This window comes from Sciurus carolinensis, chromosome 6, assembly GCF_902686445.1.
Source record: "Sciurus carolinensis chromosome 6, mSciCar1.2, whole genome shotgun sequence".
NCBI classification, from domain to species: Eukaryota; Metazoa; Chordata; class Mammalia; order Rodentia; family Sciuridae; genus Sciurus; species Sciurus carolinensis.
In genome coordinates, this window is record NC_062218.1 from 139,159,361 (window position 1) to 139,183,293 (window position 23,933).

Sequence of the window (23,933 nt, forward strand, 5' to 3'; positions counted from 1 at the left end):
GTCAGAAGAAACAGCAGCTGCCAGTGGATCAAGAAAGCGCATCTATGCTGCAGGGAATCACAGGGTCCCCCTCCCAGGCTGTGACCAAACAGGAGAGTCCTGAGAACAACCAAGGTCCTTCCAGGTGACCCCAACCTAAGGGAAGCAAGCACAGAGACTTAAACTGAGGGGAGTTCTGAAGACAGGCTCTGAACTCTGGATGGCCCCTGCCACAGGACTTGGCATTGCCCATAGCACCTCCCTACAATGATACCAGGGGGACAAAGGGGCTGCACATTTGCATTTTATTATTAGGAGCTTCCAGACCCAACTTAGCAATGAGGATTTGGGACTTGAGCCCCAAGATCTGAGCTCGCAGGCTGCAAAAATACCAGATCCTTTTGGTGCTTCTATTGCTCTGCCCAAGCCCTATGCCCCATTTGATACAGGAGGCTTAGAAACAGGAAGCTAATCAAAGGGAACAGGGGAAAACCATACTGAGCTCCTTTTGCTCATGGGCAGAGATCTGCAATTGGCCTGGCCGGGGCTGCGCTCCATCTCCTCTCCCTCTGATACTGTGTCTCCCCGCCAGGCTTTCTCTGGGACTGCCCATGCAATGTGGCTGGCATGCCTGAGATCTGTGCCATGCTACTGCCACTTGTTAGATGTTGAAGAGGCAACAATCCCTGATGCCAAGATCCAGGAGTGGGAATTTCCTCCCCAGAAAAAATCAGCTTTGAAAATGGGGCAAAAGTCATATTTTCCCACTCCTGATAAATCCTCAGCTGGTTAATATGGGGTGTGGGTCGTTATGGAAATGGGAAGAAGTCAATTAGGAAGAATTAGTGTAAAACAGGGAAGGGGAAGAGAGAAGTGGAGAGAGGGGACAAAGTGGTGGCTTTGTTTATTTATTTCTGTGGCACAAGGGGTGAACCTAGGGCCTTATGCATGCTAGGCAAAGTGCTATACCACTGAGTACAGCTCATTATTTTTTAAAAATTCTTTTTTTTTGAGACAGGGTCTCATTAAGTTGCTCAGATTGGCCTGGAACTTGTGATCCCCTTTCTTCAGCCTCCCAAGTAGCTGGGACTACAATGCACCACTGCGCCTAGCTGTAGTGGCTTGATTTATATAGGGGGCTTCAGAAAGGTTTGGTCCTTGGAGCTGGATTTGACACATTGCCATGCCTGTCCCCATGGTGCCAGGTAGATAAATGATATAGTGAAGCACGCAGGGGAGACACATTTTCTAGTCACTGCAGGCCTGATATTGCCAGAATTTTCTATTAATCAAAAGAATCTAGAAATCTGGTTATTGAAAACCTATTTTTGAAAGTCAGCAATTAACTCAAGTTTTTTGGTTTGGTTATTCTGTTTGTTTTTTAACACTGGGAAAACAAAAGAAACAAAAATCCAACGTGGCAGACTGAATTCAGCCATGGACAGTGGTGTGTGGCCTTCTTAGAGTCCTCTTGTGGTGGACTTCTCCGGTGGAGGCCCTGCAGCCCCACGTCCCTCCTGGTATCCTGGGCATGTGCGATGGCTGGAGAAGCAGTGGCAGGAGGGAGGAAGGGTGTGTAGAGCAGAGAAAGGGGTTCACAGGAGAGAAGCTGGTCACAAGACAGGAGTGTGTGCCGAGGAAGTGCGGGTCTCCTAAGGGCCATGAGCAAGCCAGAAGAAAAGGCCCAGACCCCTGGGCTCCCTGATTCCACACCCAGGTGAGCCAGAGAAACCATCTCAGGCTCCAGAAGACAGAGGCAGTTGTGGGGTAGGCAGTGAGGAAGGCGGCGTGCAAGAGAAGGACCTTACCCCAAAAAGCCCCTTGCAGGCCACTTGTCTGAGAAGCCTGGAGGAGGGTCTTCAACCTGCACTCTGGGAGAGAGCTCCAGGGAGGGGCTAACATGGACTAACCTGGAGCAGGACCACCAGCATCTTCTGGAAATGGCCAGAGGTGTCGCCAATGATGTCCGACTCCAGGTCTCGCTCGTAGGCTGCAGGAAGGAACACGAGGTCTAGCCTCATCCCCAGAGGCCTCAGGGATCCAGGATAAAGGTCCCCTTGCTGCCTCCAAAATGATTAGCTATTTGTTACAAATCCCAAACCCAGTCTACATGGCCACCATGAGTATATTCGCAGTTGTTGGTTCTATGACATCAGGACATGAAATCTATCTACTTCTCTCTGTCCCTCCCGGACCATCCTACCACGGACAACATCATCTCTCAAGGATGGTGGCTACAGCTTTTCTTTGGTTCTTTCCAATCCACAGTGGCAAGATTAACAGTCTTAAAGACCCTACTCGTCACTGGATTCAGAATAAAACATCATCTCCCTCTTGGCTTTCAAGACCTTGTGTGAGCCTGCCTCGCCCTCTACCTCTCTAGCCTCATGTGTCTACCAGGCTCCTTTCTGCCTCAGGGCCTTTGGATTTGATGCTCTCTCTGTCAGAAGGACTGTCTCTCCATTCTTCACACAATTAGTTCCTTGTTTTCTCCCAAGACAGGCTTTCCTTGGTGACCTATCTTGGGTCCTCCCTCGTCAGAGTCTGATCCTTGTTTGTTTCCTTCATAACATTTAAGCACAATGTTTATTATCAGGTTTATCTCTGTGTGTGTGTCTCTCTGTTAGCTCACTAATCTACCCACCACAGAGCAGGTACTCATTGGAAAGATGGATGGGTAGATGGAAAGATCAGAGAGAAGAAGGTGGATGGATAGTCTGAGGGTCCCACCCTTGAAATCATCTTCATTTTATATCTGAAGATCCTGATGGCCCCTCCTGCCCATCTCACCATCTTTGTATGCTGCCACCAGTTGGTGGATCTGCTCATTGGTCCGGGAAGCCAAGATCTCAATGAGGCACTTCTCATCGGTGCCGATGCCCTGGAGAAGCAGTGCACGGGAGTGAGGAGCAGGGATGGTAGGACACCGGCCACCCCAGCACTCAGGGTGCTCCTACCCCAGCTCCTGGACACCAGCTGGGAGCTGCTGCCCTGGGACTCAGAAGACAGGGTTCTGGACCTCCCTCTCTGGGCAGCTTGCTCTTATGACTTCTCACTAAGAAACCTGATTGGGTCTTTGTCTTTTTGCCTAGCTATACCCCTGAAAGCCAGGTGGGTCCCCAGCAGCTCTACCAAAGCCCCCTGTAGAAATCTGACCATAGCTCTCATTCTTGGTGTATCTTTCAAACTGCCATAGCCTGACTGGGAAATACGGGCTCAGCATGTGCCACCAGTGTGTCAGCAGGACACAGGACTCTTTAAATTGGACTGAGTGATCTTCCTTGAATGGATTACCCAAGACATCCACCCAGTGAAAGGAACCATGCTAGCTCTTTGTATATCAAATAAAAATCTTAAAACAACTTAAAAAAGAAAAAAAAAAAAAAAGAAAGAGATAGATAGAAAGATGTTATCTTTCTGGGCCTTAGTTTTCTGTAAAATGCAGATGATGTTAGCTGCTCACTAAATGGGAGATTGAGATGGCAATATTTGCTCCCATGTATCAGTTTATGCTTGATAGTGTGTTGGCAGCAAAGACCGTAGCAACTTATAAAAAGTGAAGTGCTAGGTACATTTAAGAACTTTTTTAAAAAAATTAAAATAATTTTTTTTTAGTTGTAGAATACCTTTATTTTATTTATTTTTATGTGGTGCTGAGGATCAAACTCAGTGCCTCACACAGCTAGGCTCGACCACTGAGCCACAATCACAGCCCCAATTAAGGGCTTTTAAATCTCTCCCTTCTTCCTAGAGGGCAATCCTCTGCCTCAACCAGACCGAGCTCCTCATACCCTGAAAACACCTCCACAACCTCTCCTGCCATTTTCCCTCAGCCTGGAATGACTTCCATACTCCTATCCATTAACTCTCTCCAGGTTTGGTGCTCAACTTGATCCTCTCATCTTCTGAGGGGCCCTTCCAGTCACTCCAGGCCCAGGACCTGCCCTGTGGACCTCCTTTAGTGTGTCCCTGGCCTGCTGCATGTTGGACACTCACTCGGGACTACAAGCTCCTAGTGTGGGGCTTTGGGTCAAGGGCCCCTTTCATGGGGTTTGCTTTGCTCTGACATCTGTCCACATCTGGGCTAGGGTTTTGGCAAGCTGCCTCTTGTAGCAGGACACAGCTACTGGGTGGGTGCAGGGCTCACCAGATGCTGGCTGTAGAGCCCGGGATCTTCCCATCACCACGCCCCCATCCCCGACACGCACACATTCGCCCTCACTTCTTACCGAAATGGCATCTTTAATTTCTTTGGCATCACAATAGGCAAGCGGCCTCATGAGACCCACAATCAGCCGCTCGAACTTCCCCGTCAGCTCATACTTCAAGTCAGCAATGAGGTCCTGGGGGTGGGGAAGCACAGTGATAATAATAAGAATTATATTTAATGAGTACTTACTCTGACAGGCACTGGGTTTAGTAATCTCAAGGAATTGCAGCTCTTGGAAATACGCGCCATCATCAGCCCTTAGAAACAACCTTAGAGACCTCAGGGAATGCGCCTGAAATGACCCAGCCAGCCAACAGGCTGTGCAGGTTCAAGGCCACAGCACTGCCCCCTCCCACAGTCAGCTTCCTTGTCCACTGTGTGTCTCTCCCACAGTCTGGGAGTCTACGGAGTGGACACCGCTTAGGCCTTATTCCCCAGTGTAGCCCTGACATGTGGCACAGAGCACAGCATACAGCAGGCGCTCTAGCCATATTCAAGACTGAAGGAAGAAAAAGAGGAAGGACGGGTTCTGGATGCAGAAGTGTCAGCAGAGGCTGACCTGGAGAAAAAGACTCAGGGAAGAACCAGAACACAGGTGAGTGGCACCTTCCCCCACCCCACCCCACCCACCAGCCCTCCAGTCGCTGTGCTCACCTTGCCATAGAGGGACTTGTAGCTCTGGCAGATCTCCTGCCTCTGCTTATTGCTTCGGGAGGTGATCAGCTCCAGTATGGTCTCCTTGTCACTGCCTGGGAGAGAGGAGGGCACTGGTCACTCCAACCATCCTGCCTCTAGGAAGCTCTAGAGCTGCTTCCTCCCCTGGGCATAGCCTTGCAGACCCCTGAAGTCATCAGCTCGCAAGGAGGAGGTGATGGGCACAGGCTCCAAGGGGACCTTTCAAGTCCTCACTGAGACGGGGCATAGCACACACAATATCTCAGAGGGCCCTGACCCAGCTCCTGCACCAATAAGGAAACTGAGGCCCAGAGAGGGGCAAGGACTCACCCAGAGTCACACAGTGAGCCCGACTTAGAAAGCCAGGTGTTTTCCCTGGTTCAGGGTTCTTTCAAACACGAAACAAAACTAAGAGAACAATGAGTGCCATGTTCAGGATAGTGGTCACCACAAGGCAAGGCAAGGGGTGTATCATCAGGAGGGGGTCCTTCCAAGGAGATTTTAGCTACACCAGTGAAGCAAAAAAAGAAAAAAGGAGGAAGAGGAGGAATAGGAAGAAGGACTACGTCACACTATCTCGTACCCCTCCCCCACCAACACCACAGGACCCTGGCTATGCACACATTTGGGACTCTTCTCAACTTCCAATGAATCCTCCTTCCTGCTGGACCCACTCTGGTTGGTATAGCACCCACCGAAGCCCTTCATGGCGGTGTACAGAGCCTCAGCATCCTGGCTGGGATCAAAGCCTGGGAAGTCATGAATGGAGCCCCTGTACTTGGCACCCTGCGGAGAGAAAAGCAGAGGATGAGGTGCTGACCTTGGACTTGGACTGGTCTTCCAGCCCCAACCTCTGGTCAGACTCCTAACGCTGGTCCACACTCAGTCCCCTTCCCTTGCAAAATCAAGTACTGATCACATAAACCGCTAGTAAGGGTAAGGATGATTCTCTCATACCGCTGCTACAATCTGCCCAGAGGACAGTGCCAGTTCTCCAAGGGAGGGTGGCCTGGCCAAGGCCCGCAGCCCCACACCACCTTCCACCCTCAGAGGAGGGTTTAAAAAGCTGGCTGAGTGGAGGGGATGGAAAGGAACCTGTGGGAATAACAGGTATCCCTCTATTTTCATGGTACTTTATAGTTTACTAAGTCCTTTCATCTCCATTAACGTGATTATTTTAGCAATTGTAGGAGTGCTTAAGATGATCTCTATCATAGACATGGGGCAGCCCAGCACAAAGAAGGAGCCACTTGCAGGAAGTCCCACAGACACCAGACCCCTTCCTTGCTCCCCTCTGCTCTCCAGCTCCACAAACCTGGGCGCTGTCGGGGGAGGGTCCTGAGCCCAGAGGACCTGGAACCCCATCTCGTGTTCAATGCCAAGTCAAGGTGCTACCTCTCTGGGCCCCGTAAACTGAACTGTGAACTGGCATCTAAGGACAAGCTGGCATGGTCCTTGCAGGCAAGGAGGAGGGCAGAGAGCCAGGAGATTCAGACATTGAATCTACATGGAACGCACAATGGGCTGGTTCACGGAGAAGTCAGATGTGGGTCAGCCACGCTGTGCTGAGAAGTCTGGGGTCCAGGAGAGCAGCTGAGAGCAGGGAGAACCAAGGACAGCAGAGTCCCTCACTGAGCACATGGCACAGTGACAGGGCACTTCATCTGTGCCAGACCCAACATTGGGAGCTGAAGGTCTGGGGAGAGAAGAACCTAGCCCTGAGCTCCTTCCTCCCCCAGAGCAGAGAGACAAGCAGACAAATTACCATAATCTTGTGACAAATACCTAAGGCAGACAGAAGCAAGGTAATGTGGGAAACCGCAGAGGCTAATTCCAGCTAAGGGCGTGGGGGAGGGACCAGGACGGGCTCCATGGAAACAGTTGTAGGGGCAGGGTGGCCCACAGACTGGGCTTCCAGGAGTGAGATGTGGACAGGCAGAGCAAGCCCCCTACTGTCCTGCATCTTCCAGGACCCACACTGCAGGGCCCAGCCAGGACCCATGCTCTTTGGTTTATGTCTGCAGAGGCTGGCTCCTCTGAGGTATGCACGCGTGGGCGCAGTGTTGCTATTTAAAGTTCTGACAGGGCGGGTGACCAGAAAGGGACACTGCCTTCTTCCCGCCATCCATGAATCCCCTGTAACCTGATCGTACCCCTGGGCAAAAAAGGAGAGATTAAGACAGGTCAAATGCACGGAGCAGGACACATTGTAAGGAGCTCAGAGAACAGGATGGTGACTTTACCTATGGCCAGGCTCCCTCTGCCTTACTTCAGATCTCATGGGCTAGAGCCTATGACACTCCTGAGGACCTCTTCACCTGGGCAGGCATTCTGATCCAGGAACCCCAGAGGGCAGGGAGCAGATCCACCCTCTGCACTGCTGAGAGACTGACAGAGGAGACTCAAGCACTTGTCACAGGAATAAATGAACAGGAGACAGAACAACTGGCCTCCTCTGGGAATTGTATCTCCAAACCCTTTGAGTTTCTCTCTGGATACTCCCAGCCCAGCAATACTAGAAAAGAAGAGTGGCCAATATCAGCTTCTGGGATGGATGGAGAAACAAGAAGCCTAAGAAATCAGAATGAATGCTTTGCAAAAGGCCTTAAAAACTCTTTAGTCCTGCTTCCCTCTTAATTCTTGACTCTGTGGGTGATAGGGACTGTGCATAAGGAGAGTGACTGGGAGCAGAGAATGGAAAGGGCTCAGTAGCTGACAGTTGCATGAATCAGTGAAGATACTCTTCAGGCTCTGGGATGAAAGATCCTTAAAGAGGAAGGCAGGTGATGTGGGAAGTGAGTGGAGTGTTTTCCTGGCACTGAATTTCTAGCAAAGTTCTCTCCATGCTGGGAACTCCTGGGACCAGCATTTGAAATATTAAACTTTGAAAGATGTCACTGGGACCAGGTTCTCTAGTGTCTGTCTGGCCCCTGGGTAGGCTGCTGCTGCCATGATCCATGGTTGCTTTTCTCCCCACCTACCTGAGCCCACCTGCCCTAATCCACACTGGCTCCAGGCTTCTTGCCACTCCTCCCAGGGCTTACTTGGAACGAGGAAGGGAAAGTCCCTCAGGAGCCCCATGTAGGCCAGGCGTGGTGGTGCACACCTGTAATCCCAGTGACTGGGGAGGCTGAGGCAAGAGGATCCCAAGTTGGAGACCAACCTAGGCAGCTTGGTAAGACCAAGTTCAGTGGTAGAGTGGCCCTGTGGTCAATCCTCTGTACAGCAAAAAATAAAAACAAAAAACCACATGTGGTTCTGAAGACCCAAAAAACAGAGGGCAGGTAACATCGCAAGACCACACAGAAAGTCAGAGGCCTGACTGGGAAAGGAATCCAAGGCTCTTTCTAACAGACTGAGCTTTCTTCCTTCCCCCAAGTTGCCACCTGCGGTGGGGCTGGAGATGGGGAGGGCCAATCATCACACAGCCCAGGACTTCTGCTCTGGCCAGTGATGTCCCCCATCCCTGTCCCTGAATTCTAAGCATTTGAGCTATTTCACTCACCATTATTTCTCCATTAGTCCCTGCTGGAATTGGCTCCTTTGGGGTAGGTCCATTTCCTCCCTGTGCCATTCTGACCCCATTTTTAAGGCTATAAATAGGCAGCGGTGCTGGCCAAGGCTTTGTACCCTCAGTGCTTCTCTTACTCAGACACTCATGTTTCCAGGGCAGCTAGGGCCAGGGCCACCCTACAGTTCATTCATTCAATCACTCATCCAAGCAACCAAGCAAGCAGCATTCCCTGAGCATCTGCTGAGTGCTGGGACCACTGAGATCTCCTAGGCTGGAAGGGAAGGTGCATGATAACTACAAATATAATGCAGTGAAACGCAGGAGCCAGAAAAGAAACCTGTCCTTTAGGAAGCTTTGTGCAGGCAGAGACTGCACCTGTCTACCTCACTGATGTGTTTCCAGCACCTAACACAAGGCCTGGAGCAGCCGGGCACTCCTAAAGACGTGTTTTATAAATGGATCTATGAATGACTGAGAACATGTGCTCAGCAGGTCAGAGAAGGCTTCCTGGAGGTGACCTCTAAGCCGAGTTCTACAGGATGAGTAATGGCTGGCCCCAGGGAGCAGAGCCATGGAAAAGGCATTGCACAGAGGAGACACAGAGCAGAGACCTGGGGGTGAGGGGCAAGAAACATTCTGGAAAGTAAGCCCAGATTCTTGAATGCTTAGGGGCTGATGTCCAGAGTTGTTAGGATGGAGGCCGGCAGGGATGTGGCTGGAGTGTGATACGGAAGGGGGAGGAAAGCAAGTCACAGAGGCTGTAATGCTGCCCAGGTGGCTCCAGTCCTGGCTGGGCTGCCCTGGGCACAGGACTCAGGTCAGGACCTGGGTAACACAGGGCTATAGCTCCTGGTCCTGTTGAACTCACCCATTAAACAGAGCTGCCCACTCTTGACACTGTTCCCAGGGTTGGACTTAAAAAAAACCCCAAAAAACTCAGTTGACCCACACAACTTTTATGCAGATTATAAACAGTTAAACAGCAGCACGTTTCCCATGGTTCAAACTGATGCCTTTCTCCAGGTTGATACGTGAGATCTGGAAAATGTTTAACCTGTTGCTGGTGGTGGTGGGGGGGGGGGCGTGTGAACAAGTACCAAGGTGTATTCTGAGTGTTGGTTCTTCAGAGCTCATAGATGCCCAAAGTCACTAAGGTCATGGAATTGTAAGCTGTCAAGAGAGGGGACAAGGAGGGCTGGGGAGATAGCTCAGCTGGTAGAGTGCTTGCCTTGCAAGCACAAGGCCCTGGGTTCGATCCCCAGTACAGAAAAAAAAAAAAAAAAAAAAAGAGAGGGGACAAGGAGAAGATGGAAGCCTGTCCCCAGGACGAAGGACAGAAGAGATGGCAGCAAGCAGACTACCCTTTGTTGTCCCTCTGCTGTGACCCTTCTGCCTCTTTGGACAGTGCAGGTGAGTGGGGGTGGTCAAGGAAGGGGATGAAGGTGACAGAGGAGGCAATGCCGTACTGCGACAGGATGTCCAATGACCTTCACAGAGCTTGACCAAAATACCCACTTAGAGACAAGCTTAGTGAGGCGCAAGCTTGGTCTCCTATGTAGTTCTTTACACAAAGAAAACAAAGTCTCCCAAGTGACCTCCTGCTGTTACTTACCCTGGGACCCTGGGACATCAGTCACTGTAGGTGGAGGCGGGGAGCTTAGCGCTGGTCACATTTAGAGACACAGAGACAACTTCTCCAGGCACCAGGCCCAGACTTCCCACCACTGGTTGCTCGTTCTCACACGCTCGGGGTGAATTCTGCATCTCTAAGTGCCACCTGCACGGCTGCCCAAGCCTCTCCTCACCCACCTGATCCTGACTGCCTGTCGCGCACGGTGACAGGATCCTGGCCACAGGTACCCATAATGGAGGGAGGGGAGAGCAGGGAAGGGACTTTCCATCCTGAAATATTCAGCAGGAGCTTGTGCCAGCTGGTGAGCAGCCCGGCCCTGGGGTGCCGTGGTCTGAGGCCCCTCCCAGGCTGCTGCTGGAGCAGGTAGGCATCCCCCAGCTGGCTGCACAGGACTTGAGCTGAGAGCAGCCTGGATGGGGCCTGACCCAGGCCTCATCTCCACAGCCCTGGAGCCCCCGGCACCAGCACCTGCCCTTCTCGCCACGCCCTCGAAGCCTTGTTATATTCAACATTGCATTCCCATGAAACCGAGGCCACAGTTATGCCTCCTGGGAACTTCTGTGACACTGAACTATTTCTTCATGCTTTTGGGTTGCAAGTTCCCCTCTTCTGGAAGGAGACATGGAGGACAGCACAGTGACTAGGGTAGAAAAAAATGGAGTGGGATGATCAGGCCTGAGAAGAGTGTGTTTGCATGTGGGGGTTGGGGCCCTGGAAACAGGACTAAGAACTGCAGCAAGAGACACAAACTCTAGCTTAGCGGCCTCTCTCATGGTTCCCTAATATTGTCCTCGTCAACCTCTGCCTGCCCTAGTGCGGCACTCCGAGCACACCAACTCACTTTTCCTCCCTTGACCACACTGTTCTCTCTCTGCTCTGAACTTCTGCTTTGGTCACTTCTCCCCAGACCACGCCTCGGCCCTCTGGTGTCTCCTCTGAGTAGTTCTCCACAGGCCACTGTCCCCATTCTCTCAATGTGGGTGGGGAACTCTCCTGCTTGCCCCAGAGCTCCTGCACTGCCCCACCAGAGCGCTGTGCACGAGGCTTGGGCACATCCCATGGGCAGAGGGGCCCCTAAGCCCTGCACACTGGGACTTGATTGCAGAGGCGTACTGGCCCCTGGTTCACGGCAATGAAACTGCTGATCAGTCAGGTAGAGGGCCTGGCCTGAGAGTATTGGCCCAGAATTCCAAAGATCCACGCCCTGGATCCTGGTTCCTCTTGCCCACTTGGGTCTTCTGGTGTCCTGCAACGCAAATGTCCATCTGGCCTGACCACAAATTGGAAATGGGGAAATGGCAAGAGCTCTGTCCTGGAATTTTGCCCATAACCACAAATACTCTCTCCTTGTGGCCACAGGCCACCATGCAAAGTGTGTCCCTTGGGGCCTGGTAGGGAGGCCACACAGAGTTCTCCTGAGGGTGCTGGTCCTATGTCATGTAACACAGTTCTACACAGGCTCTGAGTATCCTTTAGACCCCAGTTCATTGGGTGGCAAGTCACAAAAATAGGGGTGAAGTTCTTAGCACCGAGTTCAGCCACCTTGTAAGGGGCAAATGAGACCCAAAGAAAGTGAAGAACTCCTAACTCCAAAAGGGCCAAGCCCAGCATCCCTGTTTTATTCTCCCCTTCCAATGCCATTATCCTACTGACTCTTTCTGTAAGGTCGGCCACCAGGGACCAATCTCAGGCAAGGGTGACCCCTTGGTCTGACCATGAAAAGAACTCAGTCTTAGTCACACAGGAGTTCAAGTTCCAACATGTCTCATATTCTACTCCCCAGCAGCATGTCAGACAGCTTGAGAGAGTGAGGTTAGAATCTCCCAAGCCAGGGAAATACAATCCTGAATGCATGTGACAGGGAGCATCCCCATCTCCAGAGCAGAGATGACTTTATTGCTTTTTGGCTTGTTGAGTATCTATTTCCTTCTTGAGGAACCATTCTTGGGACATGAGTTCATGTGGAACCAACTCAACCTCCTGGTTCCAAGAGAGGCCATGTTACCCAGGCCAAGTCAACAGGAATGAAACCTAAGTTTCCTCTGGAAGCACTGGGCATAAGTTATGTTGGTTTCTCCTGGTCTACTAAAGCAGAGGAATGAAAACCTGGAGCTGCTGGTAGCTAATGTGTCAAACAAAGAAGGACCTACACAAGAATAAGGCCAGCCAGAGGAAGCCCTCTACAGAGGAAGAATCCTAATTCTATCATTTGGGCCCCTGGATCTAGCCAGACCTGAAGTCCTGGGCTTCTCAATCATTTGGGTCAATGAGCATCCTTTTCTGCTTGATATATTGTTATTATCATCAGTGACTTGCTTCTGAAGAGCTGTGACTTGTAACAGGACCTCAGAATCTTTACTAATACTTTTAAGCAGAAGGTATCAGGGGATAGCAGGAGGTCTAATGACTCCAGGGGGAGCCCAGGCCCCGGGAAGGCAGAGCACAATCTTCAGGAGAGAGAAGTTCCTTACCTGTGCTGGTTTGGCCATGGTGTCAGGTTCTACAGCAGAAACCACTGTGGAAAAGAAAAAGGGTTTGTGAGATTCTCCTGAACTCTGCTCCTCTCCATTCTTCACCCCCACCCCAATCTCCTCACCTTGCTGTTTACTCAAGCCCCTCAGGTTAAACCACATCCAGAGACCTGGCCTGGATCAGTATACATTTGCAGATGATAATCGACGGACTAGATGGTGTCCAATCACAGTAGGGTGAGCCGAGAGGGAGGGCGGGCAGGACTACTGACCCAACAACCGCTAGGCCCTGCAGAGCACCTGCCCAGACGCCAACCCTCCTCACATCAGTCCTTCCAGGCATCAAATTACCCCTCTCTATAGAGGAGGAAATGGGGGCTGGGCACCACATGTGTGGTCCGAGGTCAACCAGTTTAGAATGGAATCCAACCATTTCACCTTCAGAGTCAGAGTCCAAATTCCAGAGTCCACGCTATCTGTACCCTGCATGGCCCTTCTCCAAGTCAGAACTCAGGACATCCCAGACAGAGGCAGGCGCTCCCGCCGGCATCTCTCTGAGGTCTGCCATTCTAGCACAAGTCAGTAAGCATTCGCTTACCACCTATCCTGAGTTAGACCCTGCTCTAGAACACAGGAAGTAAGAGACCGGAAAGCCCTGCTTTTCTGGAGCTTGGGCCTTAATGGGGAAGAGTGAGGGATGCATGCATCAAGTTGTGATAAAGACCACCAGAAAAGACAAAGCTTGGCCAGGAGAGTGACAAGGGTATAATCCCAAATGGCTGCTCAGAAGGTGTCATGAAGCCCCCCTGGGGCAGTGAGAGTGAGGGACAATACAGAGCTGGGTGTGGCTGAGGTAGCAGCAGAGAGGGGAAGGAGGCTGACCAGACTGGGGCAGGAGGCGAGGTGGCAAATGCCTGTAATCCCAAACACTTGGGAGGGAGAGGCAGGAGGATCTCAAGTTCAAGGCCAAGCTGGGCAATTTTGCAAGACAACTGTCTCAAGAAAAGGAGGTGGGGGGCACTGGGCTGGGGGTTGGGCATGTAACTCAGTGGGAAAATACCCCAGTTTCACTCTCCAGCGCGCGCGCACACACACACACGTCTGATTTTTTTCTCTGATGAAATTTCTCTTATGAGTCAAGGCCATTGTAGGGAACCTGAACAAGACACATGATCTTATCAAAAATGGATATGGAGTAAGGGGTGGGGGTGTCAGGAGCTGGGGTCTACAGTAAAGGAACAAGAGATCCAGGTATATTACCGAAAAATAAATGAAAACGAGGGTGTAACTGGTTTGGAAAGGGGAAGGGAAGTGGATGGGCGCTTGGTTAATGAGAACTCTCAGCAGAAAAGCAAGAGATGAAAGCTAAGCAAACTTCTCAGGATAAAAAGAGGAGAAATGAAGGAACTTTGCTTTCTGACTAAGCAGGCCTGTGTGATCTCATCTCTTTCAACCAAGTCTATGTATTGCTTTTTATAAAAACATTTTTAAATTGTAGATGCACACAGTACATTTATTTTACTTATTCATTTTTATGTGGTGCTGAGGACTGAACCCAGGGCTTCACACATGCTAGGCAAGTGCTCTACCACTGAGCTACAACCCCAGTCCCCTATGTATTGCTTTTTAAAAGTAAAAATAACAAACTCAGTCAGATGTACTCAGTAAACTGAAAGGGATGACAGAAACCAAGGGGACATTCCAGACAAACATTCAGTCCTCTACATATTCCTCAAATCTCAGGGGAAATCTTGGAGAAACCAGCCCCTGACTTCAGTCCACAATCCTATCCTCTCTGGTGGTCGCTGGACATGGTGGGACATAGTGGAGAGAATGTAGGTTTTAGAGTCAGACTGACCTGGATTTGAATGCTTGTTTTGTCATCTATCAGCTATGTGACTAAGGTCTTACTGCTCATTTCTGGGTTTAAGTTTATCTTAAGCACAAAACTGGGCCTTTCCCTTTTCTCCCTTATAGGGTTGTTGGAGGATGAGACCGAAGTCATCTCCAGGTCAGAGGACAGTCACGTTCTCAGTAGATGGTGACTTCACTATACCGGTGTGGGGTTGAGGACAGGAGCTTTGTTCATGTGTCCCCACTGCCTGATGAGTTCCCCAAACTGCAGCAAAGGACATTCATCAGATGGAGCTGGGAGGGAAGGAGATCTGCCTGCAAACCCAGCTCCGCTGGGCTCAGCTCTGCTCGAGGAAACCCTGCTGTTGCCCTAGCAACCAGGGGCCTCTTGGTACAAATATGCAGCTTTCACCAGGAAATGGAAACTATATCCCCTCACAGAGTGCGTGTGTGTGTGTGTGTGTGTGTGTGTGTGTGTGTGTAAGTGTGCATGCTGGGGGACATCCACTCCAGGACTGGGCTGGGAGCCAGTCTGGATTTCCCCAGGTCTGGGGCATGGTGGGGGAGGCAAAGGGTGAGGGAACCCCAAGCCTAGCAGAGAATCCGACTAAATGGGGCCCAGGAAGTCAGTTGACACGGGGAGGGAGGTCTGAAGTTCATCACCTGCACACTGAAGCAGTTTCCGTTGGCCTTGTTTGCTGGAAACTTTGGTAGCTGGCTGCTGCCCAGAATCATCTGGAAGAAAGCCCCTCTCTGAGGAGAGACTGCTCCGAGGAGGGGCCCCTAAGCCTTCGGGAAAATGGTCTCAGCTCTGAGAATAGTTTCTGTGGGGCCTGTATGACTGCATGTTTCACGCATATGTGAAAAGGGAGCTTCTTCCACAATTAGACTTTCAGACTTCAGTTCAAATGGCCAGTCTCCCTGTGGATCCCTCTAGGGGTTCAGAGAAGCTCTGGAACAGATGTACCATTTACACTTACCCTGGATTTAAGAGAACCTCTGATCCCTCCCATAGCAAATCAGATCATACTTCTCAAACTAGGTGAAAGTTTTATATCCAGTGTTCCAGAATCCCAGCAGGGTGCGGAACCATCGACTGCTCTAAGCCTCTGATTTCTGAGAGAGATTAAGGCGTCTCAGGATGACTTTCCAGGGACCAGACAGCAGCAGGTCACAGCAAGCCCTTACACAGCTGTAGACCCTGGCTACAACAGGACATCAGGAAGATGCTGAAGACAAAGACCCAGACTCTGGTTACTAGTCTGCCCCTATGTAACCATGGACAAGCTGGGTTTCCACTCTGGGCCTCAGTTTCTCCATCATTAAGATGGGAACAATGTGTAACACTCCCTCTATGGGAAGATCCATAGTTGACATGAGGGGCTTTTATAGATTTCAGCCAGGGATTTTCATAGCAGAATATGGGTCCTGGAAGGGTGTCTCCCAGGTCACAGGATTCCACTTCAGCCCCTTTCTCCTCCTATGAACTCTGAATGTTTTCTGATCTGTATACCCAAAAGAACCCATCACACTGATCACTCCAGAAATCCAGCTGGGGTGGAGGTGCCTGGGCGGCTTTGTGTTGTGTGGCTACCCACTGTCACCCCCCTGAGCCTGCCATCACGTTTTATCCTTTCCTTTTGGGGAAGGGTTGACTCTAAAAGAAGCAGGTCACCACCAGCCAATCCTAGAGAGCTGGACAGGGGCAGGGCCTCCCCAAGTTTTGCATAAACATGGGCGGTGAGGCCCAACTGTCCCCCAGTTTATGATTTAGATAAGTTAATTCAACTAAACCTCGATTTCACGCCTGCAAAATGCATATAGAAACACCAACTTGTACCATGGAATCACAGATGAAAAGCACTTAGCATGGTGACTGGCACACAGCAAAGGCTCAATAAACAGTAACTTTCATTATGACAAGCACAAACATTTTCAAAGACCACAGCATCCTAGCATGGTAATAAATGCAGGTTTTTGCCGTCAAGGTCTCCAAGTTCGAATCCTGACACTGCAAACTCCTAGCTAAGGACCTTGGATTAGTTATGTAACTTCTCTCTGCTTCAGTTTCCTCATCTCTGAGAAGACTGTCCTGTATGGTTTTTGTGGGGTACTGAAAGATGATGCACACAGATCACCCAGCTTTCTGTGGGAGAGTAAAACATCCTACCTCCAAATGTCTGTCTACCTCTCTTTCTCTGGTACTGGTGATCGAACCCAGGATGCTCTACTATTGAGCTGCATTCCAACCCTGTTTATTTTGAAACAGGATCTCACTAAGTTGCTGAAGCTGACCTTGAACTTGTGATCCTCCTGCCTCAGCCTCCTGAGTCACTGAGATTAACTGCATGGCTCCAAACGTATTTCTTTGGCATATTTTGGGTTAGTTATTCAAAGAAAGCAGACATAAGATAGGCTGTGCAAAGCTGTGCTTTCGGAAAAAGAGGTTGACATCTGTGTTAGTAAACAGCAGATGCAGGCAGGGGTAGCATCTAATACCCGACTTTCTGTGTTGAAAAGATCTTTTAATAGGAAGAAGAGATTGAGGGTCTGACACCTGGCCCAGACAGGAGCACAGGTAGCCTAGCCTGGAAGACTTCATCTGACTAACAAGAAAATTATTGCTCACAGTGACATTTTCCCCTCACAACCTTCCACTGCTTACTCCATCTCCTTCCTTCCAGAAGTCCAGCCCCCATCCCTTTGCTTAGCTCTGTAGAAGGTTCATCCGTCTTGCCCCTCGTTGATTCTCATACTCTGTGTCTGGCTTCCATGCTGGGTGGTACATCTATAAACGTGCATTTTTTCCCTGTCAATCTGTATAACATCAATTCATTTCATAGATTAAAATTATCAAAACTAGCTGGGTGTGGTATCACAAGCCTGTGATCCCAGTGGCTCAGGAGGCTGAGGCAGGAGAATCACAAGTTCAAAACCAGCCTCAACAACTTAGCAAGGCCCTAAAGCAATTTAGGGAGACCCTGTCTCTAAATAAAATATTTTTTAAAAGGGCTGGGGATGTGCTCAGTGGCTAAGGGTGCCTGAGTTCAATCCCTGGTACCAAAAATAAATAAATAAATAAATAAATAAATAAATAAATAAATAAATAAAATAAAATAAAATAAAATAAAAACTTCGGAGGGAAAAAGTACATTTAAAATACCCTACAGCCAGGTACAGTGGCACACACCTATAATCCCAGGAGCTCAGGAGGCTGAGTCAGGAGGATCAAGAGTTCAAAGCCAGCCTCAGCAAAAGCGAGGCACTAAGCAACTCAGTGAGACCCCGTCTCTAAATAAAGTACAAAATAGGGCTGGGGATGTCGCTCAGTGGTTGAGTACCCCTCAGTTCAATCCCTGGTACCAAACAACAACAACAACAACAACAACAAACACCCCTACACCTCTGTGCTTCCAGTGGCGCCAGGGGCTATCACTTGAGCTGGTCACTCCTTTGCTCACCATCTCCCACGGTGGCCTTGGTTGCCAAAATTCTTAGCTCAGCTTTCAAGGTCCTTGGGGGATCCTTCCTGATTTATCTGCCTTCACCTCCCACCCCTTCACCCATAACAACTTCTCCTTCCCCTAAAGCAGGAACTCTCCACCAGCATTTTCTATCCAGACTTCGAAAACCTAGACCAGCGCTTCCCCATTCTGGCTTCATTAATATGACCCGGGGACTTTTGCAAAATCCCTCAGAGACTGACTTAACTGCTCTGGGATGAGGTTTGGGCTTTGGGAATTTCTAAAAACTTCTCTAGGTGATTCTGATGTGCAGCCAAGGATGTTGCCTGCTGGATTCAAATGCCACATCTTCTAGAAAGCCAGGAGCAATCGCTCCCTCCTTGAAAACCCTGCAGTGTTTTGAAACTACCTTGACCTGACTGACTTTGGTCAACTATTGCGAATTTATCACTCTTCCACTGTATGGAGGCTGCCTGCCTCCCAAGTATTCTGAGAAAAAAATCCATGATTCAAAGGAAAATTCTCCAGGCTATCTGATTCTGATCTTTTGCTGTCTTTCAGCTATTTATAGCCCAAATGTAGACAATTCATGGTAATGCCAAGTAATTCTAATACTTGCTCATTTGGTCCCTATCTGCTGAAAGTTCAATGGGCTTTCCTCCTCCTCAAGTGGAAAAACCAGTTTTACCTCTAGTTGCATATTCCTTTCAATATAAAGGCATTTGCAATTCTCTTCTGAGCTAACATCTGCCTGCTCTTATCGTTGATAAATGAGTACAATAAAATTTTTAGCCCAAGATCATTTTTATATCTGGGTGAGTCATGATTTTTGCCTTTTTTTGAAAATTATTATATTTACAGTATATGCTTCTCTGCTGAGCCCCCTAGAGAGATTAAGTCCTTGCCCTTGGCAAGCGGAGGAGTCTCTTAAGCATCGTCAAGTGAAATGTCTGGAGTGGTTCTAAAAGCTTCCATTAGGGATGCCCTTGAAAAGTCACAGGAATAAAAAATGAAATCATCCAGATTATTCAAACCATGCTTCACTCCTCAATTCCACAGCCAAAGAGAAAAGAACTTGAGAGGTTAAGTAACTTGTCCAACTCCAAAAAGAACATTATTGATTAACCCAGGACTCATTTTTCAAAAAATACCTATCAAGCAAACTAGGCTCACTGATAGGAGTCAGGGGCAGAACAGAAAAGGAGACAGATGAGGCTCCTGCCCCCACAGAGCTGGCAGCCTAACATAGCAGTTTGCAAAATTCTTTGGATCCTATACACCACCACCAGTAACAAAAGAAAAAATAGCATTTAGCATCATGAACAAAAATATACTTTAAAAATATGGTATTAAAAGTACATACAAGAGTCTGACAGTTTCTTCCTGTATCCTAGAATTAGGATATCGAATTCAGTGCATCCAGGGTGTGTATATCCCTCTTTGAAGGCTCTGGTTTTTATAAAATCTACATTCTTTTCAGATTGGGGCTGTAGTTCAGTGGTAGAGCACTTGCCTAGCATGGGTGAGGCCCTGGGTTCCAATCCAAGCATCACACACACAAAATCTAGAGCCTTCCCTTCCTCCTTTTCTGATGGGTTCCCCCAATCCACGCAGGAAGACACCCAGGAGCAGCCTATTACCCTCCATGAGCCTCCACTGATGGAGTGAGGGTAAATGCCATCCCTGGCCCTGGGCCTGGGCACGCCCCCAGCTCCAGGCACTCGGGTTTCTTAGAGAGCAGTGTCTTTGCCCTCCTGACCCAGAACCATTGATTCTCAGCTGGACAAAACTCCAGGAGATCATATGGCGGCCCCAGCATTGGAAATGGTGTGACCTGGGTTTGAATCCTAGCTAGGTCACTTTTGTAAAATGCAGCAAATGTAGTGGCTCACAGTATAGCCTGGAGCCAGACTACCTGAGAAGGAAGCCCCGAGGTGCTACGTGTGACTGTGTGGCCCTGGACAAGTATATAACCTCTGTGCACCTGTCTCATGTGTAAAATGGGGGTAGAAACAGCACCTACCTGGAGAGTTATGGTGAGGGTGAAACCATTAAGGAGTCCAGCACTCAGCAGTGCACCCAACACATGGAAAGCACTAGAATAAGCATTTGTGATTATTATTTCTTCCTTAAATTTTTGAGGGCTGGAGTGTCCACATCTGCAAAATTGGCATAAAAGGTAACAGCACCTAACATATCAGCCAGGGCCTGGAGTACAGTAAGAGTTCAATGGTGGCTACCTTTTTATGGTTATTATTTAAGGAGCACAAAGATGGCATTTTACAAAATGAGGAACCTGAGACCCAGGTCACCTTTCTTTTCAAGCACCACGCCCTTCTCAGATTATAACAGCAACGCTTGCTTCTCTGTTGGGAGCACTCTACAGTGTCCAAGGCACTTTCATATCAGCGGTCTCATGAAGGTATCAACCTCATCCTCCTTTCACAGAGGGGGGGACCTGAAGTTCAAAGAACCCATGGACAGTCATGGATGGTGATTCCTCTAGAGCCAGACTCTGGGGGGCTTTTCAACCCCAGGAGGAAAGGAAGTTGAGAATGCACAAGGGAATGTGCTGGTTTCTAAGCCGAGCCAGGAACTGTATGAGCATAAGACACCCCCACATATTTCCCCTCTTTTGGCAGTTGGGGCGGTGAGGGGGTGCGTATGCTCAAGAATCAGTGTAGAAACCACATCCTGTGCTTTGTCCCCACCCAGGAAGTTATCTGGAGAGACTGGGCGGGAGTGAGGCGCGAGATACCACTGGTCCTCCCCAGGAAACACCAGAATGGTATAGCAAGAAGAACCACACAAACCCACCCACTTCACCAGCTGGGTGCCCCCGACACAGGTCTTTCCCTCTATAGAGGAAGGAACTAAAGCAGAGAGGGGTAGCGGATGTGCCCAGGACAGCTAGCTGGTGAGTGGCAGGGCAGAGGCTGGGTCTGAGGCTAGAGCCTGGATTCCAGGGTTCTCTCTGGGTGCTGCAGTGCAGATGTTCCAGGCGCTGGCAGCCACCCAGCACTGCAGGGTCTCCCCACCCCCACCCATCCCAAGCTCTGCCTCAGAAGACCAGGCTCTGGACTCCGGGGCAGCTCCCTCCTCTGCACATTCAATGCACATTCTGCCCCAGCAACAGCTGTAGCCCTTCCAGAAACCACAAATAATTTCTGTATCCCAACGGATGGCGCCTTGGGAACAAAGGATAGAAGCAGAGGAAGATGGATGAGTGACTGTCACAGCTGCAGAGGGGATGGAGACTTTTGCTTCCCTCCCTGCCCAGCCCCACCCAATTTCCAGAATCCTAAATCTTAGAACAGTTGAATGCAAGAACACCAGCCCTGGATCTGAGAGCCAATCCAATGACTTTTCTGTGGGCAACAAAAACCTAGAGACAAGCAGCTTGACCAAGGATTCTAACACATCTGGAACTGTAACCCAGTTTTCTACTAGCCCAAGGGCAGTGTCCTCCGCAGAGCTCTGGGCCTGCCAGCTAGAAAACCAAGGTCCATTGGGGCTAAAATGGCAGACACACCTAGAAAGGCTAAGCAGGTCAGGAAATCCTATCTGGGTCAGCGGGGCCGGTATTTGATTTTTGTGTGTGTGTATGTGCTTAGGATTGAACCCAGGGGCACTTTACCACTGAGTTACATCCCCAATTTCTTTTTTTATTTTTTCATTTTGAGACAGAGTCTTGCCAAGTCTCTAAGGGTTTTGCTAAGTTGTTGAGGCTGGACTTGAACTTGTGAGCCTCCTGCTTCAGCCTCCTGAGTCATTAGAATTACAGACTTGCACCTCCACTACTGCTACTGCAACCTATTGGAACTAGTGATTTTTTTTTTTTTTTTTTTTTCTTTTAGTACCAAGGATTTAACCCAGGCACTAACCACTGAGACGCATCTCCAACTCCACCCTTCTTTTTAAAGTTTTTTAAAAAATTTGAGACAGGGATTCACTGAGTTGCTGAAGACCATGCTAAAAACAGGCTGGCCTTGAACCTGAGATCCTCCTGCCTCAGTCTCCCCAGCTGCTGGGATTACAGGCATGTGCCATGCTGCCCAGCAGACTATTAATTTTTGGGTGTTTTTAGGTGAAGGGGGGAAGGAGCAGCTGAGGAAAAGGGCAGATTTTAGGGGGGAAACATCCTTTCACAAACCCGGAAGTCACATGCCCAAATTTGGAATTGTCAGGGAAGACCCACCAGGGTTTAGACAAAAAGAAGGGAAGGAAGGAAGCAGACAAATCCTCCCAAAGAACTCCTTTCTTCTTTCCCTTCCCCTTCCAGGGCCTGTAAGGATTGTCCCAGGCATTCCAAACCTGTAATCAAGATTTCCAAACCTGTGATGGGTCTTGTCAGTTGACAAATACATCCATTTTTACAGTCATTGTTTCCTCTGAAAGGGGCTGGGTTTATCAGCTCTGAACTTGGGAGAAAGAAACGGAGGCTCAGAGAGGGAAAATCACTAATTCAAGGTCACACAGCAAGTTGTTTCGGCTCTGGAATTTGGATTCGGGGTCATTTACTTGCATGCTAGCATTCTGGGAGGCACTGGAAGCCTCCAAGCTTTGGGAAGGCATAGAACTGTACATAGGGGAAGCAGAAAGAAGGGTGAGGAAACCGCCACCGCACAAGAGCCTTTGGAGACCCCTTCATAAGCACGCAAGGACCCAAAGTAGGTGGCAGTGAGTATCCACCACAGCCCTGAGGTATGGACAGTAAGTCCTTCGTCTGTCGGTACGCAGCCCTCCCCCAATGCCACACACAGTCCATTTTATATGCAGCTGGAGGGATCCACTCTTCGTGCGCTCAGTCTTTGGCCCCAGTCACATCCTTCCCCAAGGGTCCTTAGATCTGCCTCCAGCTGTTCCCAGCCCCGGGCCTTCAAAGTTCCTTCAGGGCCGCAAACAAGGTCCAGCAGCCCGCCCTTCCCCGGCGCCCCCAGCCCTGGACCACACCCTCTGCAGATCCGGGGCTCCCCTTCCACCCCCTCTCCCAGCAGGGGCGCTGTGCGCCGGCGCTCCTCCGCCTCCAGCCTTCGATTTGCTCCCTGCGCCCCGCAGACACACCCAGCCCGCGACACTCTCGGGTTACCGCGCCCTCGGGTCCCGGAGCCCTGCGGTTCCCCGCTGCCGCGCCGCCTCCCAGAACCAGCGGGGGGCTTCCATCAGTCGAGGACTGGGCGTCTGTCTCTTGTCCCAGCAGCCTCCGGCGGGACTCCCCTCTCCGACCTCCGTTCACTCACCTCGCGGTGGAGGCCTCTTGTCGCGGGCGGACAGACAGACGCGCGGACGCGGAGCTCGCTGGGTCGGAGCCCGTTAGCTGAGCAGCAGCAGCCGCAGCGCGGGGTGGGTGGGGCGGACCGCGGGCGGCTCCGCGCGCGACACGTGGCGAGCGGAGGCCAATCCGGCTCTCCCGCCTCCCGTCCTCCGCCCCCGCCCCCGCCCCCACCCCAGAGTTCAGTCGCTTTTGGAATCTTAGAATGTCACCAGCCTGGGATTTGGGGGGGGGGGGGGGGGGGGCGGTGCCGGCCGGGAGAACCTCGAACCTCGAACCTCGGTCAGTCCCTTGACCTGAAGCTAGAGAGGGTAGGGGAATTTGGTCAAGGTCAGGCGGGCTAGAAGTTAGAGCTCTCTGTTCCCGGTTCTGGACACTTTCCCCCAATTCCTGAACTCGCCAAAGCTTTGTTGAGAAACAGAAAAATTGAGATTTGCCAGAATCGCGGCCCAGCACCTTATCAGCCTGATCAGATTTCCTGTCTTAACGGCCCCATCGGGTCAATGGCGTTATTTATTCACTTTCCAAGGGACGAGACTCCAGAAGAGGACAACTTCTTGATGAAGGTCACACAGCTAGAAAATTGTGGAGTTAAGGTTCAAACGTGGAGTCAAGTGATTCCAGAGGGACGTTTATTTGTGCTGGTCTCAGGGAAGTGCAGCGGGGTGGGCAGAAAGGGAGACCAGAAATCGTAATCCACTGAACAACAACAACAACAACAACAAAACCAAATTATTTGGGAATCCAGAGGGAACAGAGAATTATTGCCCCCTCCCAGAGGATTTGCAAAATCTCCTGGAGGAGGAAAGCCACTTGCAGTGCAAGTCAGTACCTCCCATTCCCTGCCCCCTCAGAAATTCT

General features: G+C 50.2%; 1 protein-coding gene across 2 annotated transcripts in view; it reads right to left on the reverse strand.

Moving 5' to 3' along the window:
• Anxa6 (annexin A6) overlaps positions 1-23,158 on the reverse strand; it is a 50,573-nt gene extending 27,415 nt beyond the window's left edge. Inside the window, exons 1-7 of one of the 2 annotated variants that reach the window (XM_047555674.1) lie at positions 23,041-23,158; positions 12,483-12,526; positions 5,560-5,650; positions 4,844-4,938; positions 4,209-4,322; positions 2,770-2,860; positions 1,890-1,969 (exon numbers count right to left, since the gene is read on the reverse strand). In XM_047555674.1, the coding sequence (XP_047411630.1) occupies positions 1,890-1,969; positions 2,770-2,860; positions 4,209-4,322; positions 4,844-4,938; positions 5,560-5,650; positions 12,483-12,500 (489 nt within the window). In that variant the 5' untranslated portion in view covers positions 12,501-12,526; positions 23,041-23,158. The remainder of the gene's footprint in view (positions 1-1,889; positions 1,970-2,769; positions 2,861-4,208; positions 4,323-4,843; positions 4,939-5,559; positions 5,651-12,482; positions 12,527-23,040) is intronic. The other variant, XM_047555673.1, reaches the window with a different exon arrangement.
• Between the last annotated feature and the right edge of the window lie 775 nt (positions 23,159-23,933).